This window comes from Chrysochloris asiatica, unplaced genomic scaffold (assembly GCF_000296735.1).
Source record: "Chrysochloris asiatica unplaced genomic scaffold, ChrAsi1.0 scaffold00011, whole genome shotgun sequence".
Lineage (NCBI taxonomy): Eukaryota > Metazoa > Chordata > Mammalia > Afrosoricida > Chrysochloridae > Chrysochloris > Chrysochloris asiatica.
This window is the reverse complement of record NW_006408529.1, coordinates 37,654,689-37,663,211: the sequence shown is the minus strand read 5'-3', so window position 1 is coordinate 37,663,211 and position 8,523 is coordinate 37,654,689. Positions and strand designations below refer to the sequence as shown.

Sequence of the window (8,523 nt, the reverse complement as noted above, 5' to 3'; positions counted from 1 at the left end):
GTAACATCTATTAACTCCCCATTCCCCACGCCCGACAAGCAAAGCAGCAGAATGTCTCTGGGGTCCATTTTCTTTTGATGCTTTCTGCATTATTAAATATTTTACCCATAGTATACTTCAACTCTGTAAATCAAGGCTTGAATTTTTCCCTCAATTCTTTCAGCTTGAGAAATGTTAAGCATGTTCTTCCTTTTGGTTTTTTAACTCCAGGTCTTTCACATTTCATTATAATACTTGGCTCTTCTTCTATTTTCTTCCTCATGTCTTCCATTTGCTTCAGCATCTCTTCACTGGAGAGCAAGTTTCAGGGTCTCATCTGACACCCATTTTAGTTTTTTCCTTCTTTCTTGTCTTCTTAATAACCTTTTGCTTTTTTCCAGTATATTCTTGTATATATCCCTCAACTCTCCTGGTATTTGGTCAGTAGTGTATAATGCATCAGATCTGTTCAGATGATTTCTAAATTCAGGTGGGAAATGTTCAAGGTCATAATTTGGCTCTCGTGGACTTATTTTAATATTCTTAAACTTTTGATGATCTGTTCCACAGTGTGCCCCTAGCCTTGCTTTCATTGATGATATGGAGTGTGTCCACTGTTTCTTCCCACAGATGTAGTCAATTTGATTTCCATGTATTCCACCTGGTGAAGTCCATGTGTATAATCATCTTTTATGTTGTTTAGAAAAGGGTATTTGAATTAAGAATTTATTGGACTTGCAAAATTCTATCATGCGATCTCCAACATCTTTTGTATTACCAAGGCCATATTCGTCAATGACTGATCCTTCTTTTTCTCCAACCTTTACATTCTAATCATCAGTAATTATCAATACATCTTGATTGCATGTTTGATCAATTTCAGACTGAAAGAAGTTAGTAGAATTCTTCAATTTCAGCATCACTAGTTTAGTGGTTGGTGAATAGATTTAAGTACAGTGGAGTTAACTAGTTTCCTTGTAGGCAATATGGACAGTATCACATAACAGATATCATTATTCTTCAAGATAGACAATGATATGTCCTTTTGATGATGAATGTGACGCCAATCCTCTTCAATTTGTCATCGTCGTCATAGAATATATGATTGTGAGTTTCAAAACTACCAGTACCAATCCATTTCAGCTCACTAATGACTAGGGTATCAATATTTATGTGTTCCATTTCATTTTTGACAATTTACAATTTTCTTAGGTTTATACTTAACACATTCTATGTTGCAATTTATGTTTACAGCTGCTTTCTTCATTTTGAGTTCTGCCACATCACCAAATGAAGGTCCCAAGAGCTTTACTCCATTTGTGATATCATAGTCAAATTTACTTTGAGAAGGCAGCTCTTTCCCAGTTGTATTTTGAGTTTCTTATACCATGATGGGCTCTTCTTCAAGCACTATACACCTGACTATATCCCAGCGCTATTTATCATATTTCAATAAGCAATGTTATGGTGCTATCTGACAATGTTTCACTGCTATACATTAGGTTTTGAGTGATAATAATTCAGAAGTAGTCTGCCTCTCCTTCTGTCTTAGTCTAGAAAGAAACTCAGCTGAAACCTGTCTACCATGGGTGAACCTGCTAGCAATCAAAAATTGGTGGCATAGCTTCCAGCATCGCAGCAACAAACAAGCCACCACAGTAAGACAAACTTGAGTTATTGCTGTTAAGTACCATGGAGTCGGTTCCGACTCATAGTGACTCTGAACAGGGTTTCCGAGGCTGTAAATCTTTATGGGAGCAGAAAGCCTCAACTTTCTCCCACAGAATAACTGGTAGTTTCGAACTGCCGACCTTGAGGTTAGCAGCCTGATTCGTAACCACTACGCGATGAGTGGTGGATATAAAAATAGAACTTAATAAAAAGGGAATATACAGGGACATGAAAAAAAAAAAAGTATTTCAATGCTGTAATGCTTAATCATTATCCATATTCCAAGAAATGCTTAAAAGAATGTGACATATAAAAATAAATTAGTACATTACTTTAAAAATATTATTTATATACCATATATAGATATATGGAGTCCTGGTGGCATAGTGAGTTACACATTGGGCCATTAACCACTTAGTTGGTGGTTCAAATTCACCAGTCCCTTCATTGGAAAAAGAAGAGGGGTTCTGCTCCCATACAGATTTAGAGCCTCAGAAACCTTATACAGAGTCACTACAAGTGGGAACCAACACAACAGCACACAACAATAACATAAAGATATACAGAAATATGAAACAGAAAACACAAAATCTAATGCTTCATAATTGGTAGTAACCAATTTTCGGGGACCTGATTTGTTGTTGCTGTTGTTAAGTGCTGTCGAGTAGGTTCCGACCCATAACGACCCTGTACAGGGTTTCCGAGGGTGTAATTCCTTACGAGAGTAGAAAGCCTCATCTTTCTCCCGCGGAGCAGCTGGTAGTTTCGAACCGCTGACCTTAAGGTTCACAGCCGGATTCGTAACCACTACACTACCAGAGTCCCCGAACCAATTTTCGGGACCTGATTTAGAAGGAGGTAATATTTTACGTAAAAATATTTGTAAAAATCATTAAGTAATATTTCTATGATTTTAAACATACCTTAATCATCTCCATTTCTAAATCTTCATCACTTTCAATTACATAAGATATATCTTCTTTGTTATCTTGGGAAGATAAAACCTTTAACAAAAAGGATTTCAAAGATTAGTTTTTTCGAATAATCAACTCTACACTCTTGTCTACCAAATCAAATTCCTATACATTAGATAAGAAACTCTGGTAACCTAGTGGTAACAAATCCAGCTGTTAACCTCAAGGTCAGCAGTTCAAAACTACCAGAGGGTCCCCAGGAGAAAGATAAGGTTTTCTGCTCTCATAAAGATTTATAGCATTGGAAACCCTATACAGGGTTGCTGTGACTGGGAACCAACTCCACAGCACATAACCACTACCAACCATCATACATTAGATACCTTTAGACAATCTCGGTTGCTCTAACAAATAAACGCATACATTTCTATACATATATAATAAATAAATGACAGATACAGGTACACAGGTAGGTAGGTAAGTAAACAGGCAGGAAAAAATACAGACTAGCAGACAAAATAGATCAACAGACTTGAAATAAAAACCTATAATCTAAATGAAATAAAAAGTGAAATATAATCTAAATGAAAGACAAATCCAACTATGATTAAACTAGTTTTCCCAAATTTGTAATGGAAAGGTCCCCTTTGCAATGTTGAAAATTTTCAACGTTAAAGCATGAAACAGTAGAGTTTTGTTTTTTTTTAACTACTAACTTCGATAGAATTATAAAAAGTTACTATGATATAATTAAGAAATTAAGTGTATAGCAGATTGGGAAATCACACAGAAGAAACTCACAAAAGAAATGCAGAAGATAAGCCCAAGTAAAATGCCTAATATTAAAATGGAAGTAAGGAAAGGAATTAAAGCCTTAATTAACTTCCAACAATTAAGCCTTAAAAATATTTTTAATTAAGTTCATAAGAAAAGAGAAAAAGTATATTTACTTTTTAAATGCAATCTTCAATGAACAAAGGAAACAATGCTATTCATTAATCACATAATTTAAAATGCCAGAAAAATAGTTTGGCTATTATTCAAAAAGTTAAACATAGAATTTCCATTTGACCTAGCAATTCCAACTAGATATATGTCAAAGAGAAATAAAAACAAAAGTCCCCACTAAAACTTGGTAAATATTGATAGCAACAGTAATCACATAAATGTTGATAGCAAAATTATTCACAAAAATGTGGATGCAACATTATTAATAATCGCCAATACAAGAAAACAATCCAAATGTGCCTCAACAGATAAACTGATAAGTGTTATGCCATTCAGCCATCAAAAGAAATAGCTTGGATGAGCCTGGAAATTTTATGTGAAATAAGTCAAATGCAAAAGATCACATACTATATGATTCCTTTTCTATGAAAAATCCAGAATAGGCAAACCCAATAAAAAAAGAAAACAAATTAGTGGTTGCCAGAGAATGCAAAAAGGCGGCTGGGGAGGGCAGTGATTGATAACTTACAGGCATCTTAAAAGGTACAGGGTGTTTCTGGGTTGATAAAAATGTCTTTAAACTAGAGAGAGATGGTTGTGGCATTTCACTGTGAATGCACTAAATGCCACTTTAAAATGGTTAATTGTATGTTATGTAAATTTCACTTCAACAAATATTTTCAAATGGTAAACACTGAGGTGACAGATGTCACAGGTAAGTTATAAAATCCTGATCATAATTTCAGACCATTATAAAAACATCATTTTGAAATGTTTACATAATATGCAACTTCTAAGATAGTAAAGAGAAAGGCAGACATTACAACAAGATACTATTTCCCAAAAGATGAACCTAGTTTACAAATATTTGACATTAGACATTTTATAAATTTTTAAATAATATACACTTTTATAATATTAGAAGTAATATATGACTGTAGCTACCAAAAACAAACAGAATTTCTCAAATAACTAAGACTTCTGTTGTTAATGAAGGACAAATAACCCTACTAAAAGGCTCAAAACCCAACGTTTGAAACACTTATTTCTTGCCCCAAAATAACTCTGATTAACTAAGTTTAGAAAATTCTAGAGAGTAGGAACACCTTAATTTTTAGAAATTAATTTAAAACAAGTAAGGTAAAACTATACTGCTTTATTTCTTTTTATGATTTACCTTTATTGTAAAAGAAATTAAATAATCTATTACAAATTTACTACTTCAAAATTTAAAGTTAACTTAGAGGGAGAAAAATATAGTCTGACAAAATGAAATAATCTAATTAGAATATTACTGTTGTTGTTAAATGCTGTCCAAGTCAGTTCTGACTCAAAACTACTCAGTGTACGATTTTCAAGGAGTGGCTGGTGAGTTTTAACTGCCAGCCTTGCAGTTCAAACTGGCCTTGCAGTCCAGTGCATTATCCTGCATCACCACACCAGGACTACAATTACAAAATAATAACCAGAAATTTAGTCATTTGGTTGAGGAAGAACAGAATGTTATAATCTGTTCAGGATAAAAAACATAAAAGGTAGGTTATGAACTCTCCAGGTGACAATAAAAATTGGTACACCAAGCAAAAATATCAGGTGTTAATTAAAAGCACTCTCAAGATAACAAATAAAGAAATTCTGTAGAAGCAAATAAAAACTACCTCCAAAATAAAGTTTGGAAAAAAAACAATAGTAGATGTAAGAAATCCACTAAATAGAGGGATTTTGCCTAAAGGGAGCACAGTGGCTCTTTATAATAAGCACTGGACAGTGAGCCACAAGGTCAGCAGCTTGAGCCCATCAGCCACTCTGTAAGGGAAAGGGCTTTCTGCTGTGCAATGATTCACAGCATCACAAACTCTATAAAGGGTTGTTGTGAGTCAGAGGTGACTCAATCACACTTTACAAACAATTATGCCTAAAACTCGATCACACTTTACAACAAGAAATGCTAGAAAGAGGGAAAACAAATTACAACAAATATCTATTAACATTATAAAATCACTCTATCATGCTATTTATATCATAACTCAGCAGTGAGGAACTACGTTCAGCAGGGCAAATTAAGTCCACCGTTTCTTTTTGTAAATAAAGTTTTATTGGCAAACAGACATTCATTCCTTTACATTTGTTTATGGATGTTTCCAAACTACAATGGCAGACTGAGTAGCAGCAACAGAAACTGTCTAGTCCACTAAGTTCATAATTACTACTGGCCCTTTTACAAAAGAAATACTGCCAAACATTACCCTAGTGAATAAAAAATTGCTTTCTCTTTATTTAGTACCTCAGAAGATGTGTTAGTAACAACACTAGGATTTTCTTCTCGAGCCTGCTGTTCCAAGAGTTGGAGTTCATGCTCTGTAATATCTAATGACATCAAACAAATTCTTTCTGAATTCTCTTTCAGTTTATCATTTTCTAATCCATCTTCATGTTTTACTTCATTTTCAAGTATATTTTCTCCATCATGTTTAATTAAATTATCAACTGATGTGTTCCAGGTCTCATCTTTAGCAAACATATCTTGTTCTATATTTTCTTCCTGTTGTATTACAGCAGCAGTTGGATCATCTACTGTCAAGTTAAAATTACTGGCTGGCCTCAGTTCTCTCTCAGTGTTGGTAGAACCAAGTATTGTCTTCCTCAATGAACACACATTTTCTGAAATATCCTTCAAAAGCATACAAACCCTAAAAAACACAGAAAGGTTAATTCAACCCTAACTGAATTAAATACAAGCACAAATTTTTAGTCCATTGGTGGTAAAAAAAAAAAAAAAGTTAACACACTAACTAAAAAAAATTTAACAAACTAACATTGCTAACTAAAAGACTGGCAGTTTGAACCCACCCAGAGGCTCCTCAGAAGAAAGACCTGGAATTTACTGAAAAATCTGCCAATAAAAACCCATTGGAGAGGAGGCAGGGCATGATGGTGGCTAGGGTAGAGGTGTAGTGAAGTTCACTGTCAGCAATAACACAGAATACCAGGCAAAGCAGATCCAGGGCAGAGCTCCAAAACTCGGAACACAGAGATAGGAATATTTTAAAAGTTTGAAGGCTTATAACTTGTGGAGTTTGGAGCTGAAGTAAAAAAAATCGTGTACTTTTGAGTCTGCCGGGCCAGGCTCAGAGGCCTGAGCCGACATCCTGGGTGAGACCAAGCGGCAAGACAAAACAGGGGGAGCAGAAACACCACGGAAAAACGCTGCAGGAACCTTGGGACAAAGGTGGACAATATACTTTGTCAGTTTTGCTTTGTTCTGATTTTTTTTTCTTTGGTATCTGGTAATTGGCGTGCTCACTGTTTGCCCACCTCCATTCTGGTGAATAGAGGGAGAGCCTGAGCCGAGTGGCCACCCGCCACCATCACCACTGGTGGATTCTTCTGCCACGCATGCGCACAGATACTCAGCCCAAGGGGAGACCCTGAACTTTTACTATCTGTTTCCTTTTAGTTCTATTTTTTATCATGGGAAAGAGTAGAAGAGAGCTGAAGGGAGGGAAAGAGAGCCAAAGGTTGAATTGGAGCCTGAGGTTTAGCATAACAACCAACACTGGCAACATGGAATCTCTTGGGCAGCCTTGAAGACAGGAACTTAGGAAATTAAACCCATACTCATATTAAACTACAGATTTTTTTTTTTCCTTCTTTTTCTTCTCTCCTTCCTCTCCCTTTCCTGTGATTAGAGACTGCAGTATTCATTCTTGTTTTTGTTGGTGCTTTTTTTTTTTCTTTCTCTCATTTTCCCCCCTCACCCAATGGAGTTGTTTTGCTGTATTATGCCCCCCACCTTCTGCCTTTGGAGGACTCTTTGTCTCCCTATATTAAACTAGAAGAGTCAGCAACTGCTGGTATATAGCCAAGCTACAATCACACTCTATAAAACAACAAAATCCAGGCAAGAACCAATACTAGCTGCCATATATCAAGGAAACAGACAACTCCTGTGAAATTTTCTCTGAGTTAAGCAATAAGAAGAGTGAAAAGGGAAACCTACAACCTGATCACATCTCCCTGGAAGCAATCAGAAAGCATAAAAAATTACCAACACACATACTCAATTAAGTATTAAGGTCACAGGTAAACATAAAGCATGTCCAAGAAGCAAAAGCAGATGACCATATCAGCACATGTCAAGAAACAAGATAATATGTCTGAGACAAATGATCTAGAAGTAGACCTGGACTCCATTCTGGAAGGAGGGCAGACCTTGGAAATGCCTCAGAAGGAATTCAGTAAAATCATTATAAAATGTTTCAAAACACTTTACAATGGAGTTGAGAAAAATAAGGAAGAAGTCAGAAATGTGCTACAGGAATAGTCAAATAAGATAGATACAGCATTGGAAACAGTTCAAAAACTACAGAAAGAGGTCCAAACGATCAATAACAAAACAATAGAATTAGAGAACACTCTGAAAGGGCAGAGGCATAGAATAGATGAGATGGAAGGCAGAACAGTGAGCTGGAAGACAATCTCTCAATACCACTAAGATAGAGGAACAAACACAAAAAAGGATAAAAAATTCGGAGAAAGGCCTAAGATTCATGTTGGACAACACGAAGAGGAATAACTTAAGAATTATCGGCATTCCAGAACAAGAAGAATCACACAAGTCCACAGAGGAAATAGTTGAAGAACTGCTGGAAGAAAATTTCTCTAACATCCTGAAAAGTTAAAAGATAAACATTCGAGAAGCTCAATGAACTCCAAGAAGGGTAGACCCCAAAAGAAAATCACCAATACATACCACAGTCAAGCTCTCCAAACTCAAAGAAAAGGAGACACTTCTGAAAGCAGCCAGGGAAAACAGAAGTGTCACATAACAAAGACAAGCAAGTCAGATTAAGCTCGGATGTCTCAGCAGAAACCATGCAAGCAAGACAGCAATGGGGAGACATATATAAAACCCTGAAAGAAAAAAAACTGCCAACCAAGAATCCTTTATCCAGCAAAGCTATCAATCAAATATGATGGTGTAATCAAAACATACCAGAATTAACAGAAG

At 35.7% G+C, this 8,523-nt stretch overlaps 1 protein-coding gene across 1 annotated transcript in view; it reads right to left on the bottom strand.

Moving 5' to 3' along the window:
* Positions 1-8,523, bottom strand: part of WRN (Werner syndrome, RecQ helicase-like) — a 181,766-nt gene that overhangs the window by 125,847 nt on the left and 47,396 nt on the right. The window contains exons 8-9 of the mRNA XM_006834526.1: positions 5,797-6,202; positions 2,574-2,660 (exon numbers count right to left, since the gene is read on the bottom strand). Of these exons, the coding sequence (XP_006834589.1) occupies positions 2,574-2,660; positions 5,797-6,202 (493 nt within the window). The remainder of the gene's footprint in view (positions 1-2,573; positions 2,661-5,796; positions 6,203-8,523) is intronic.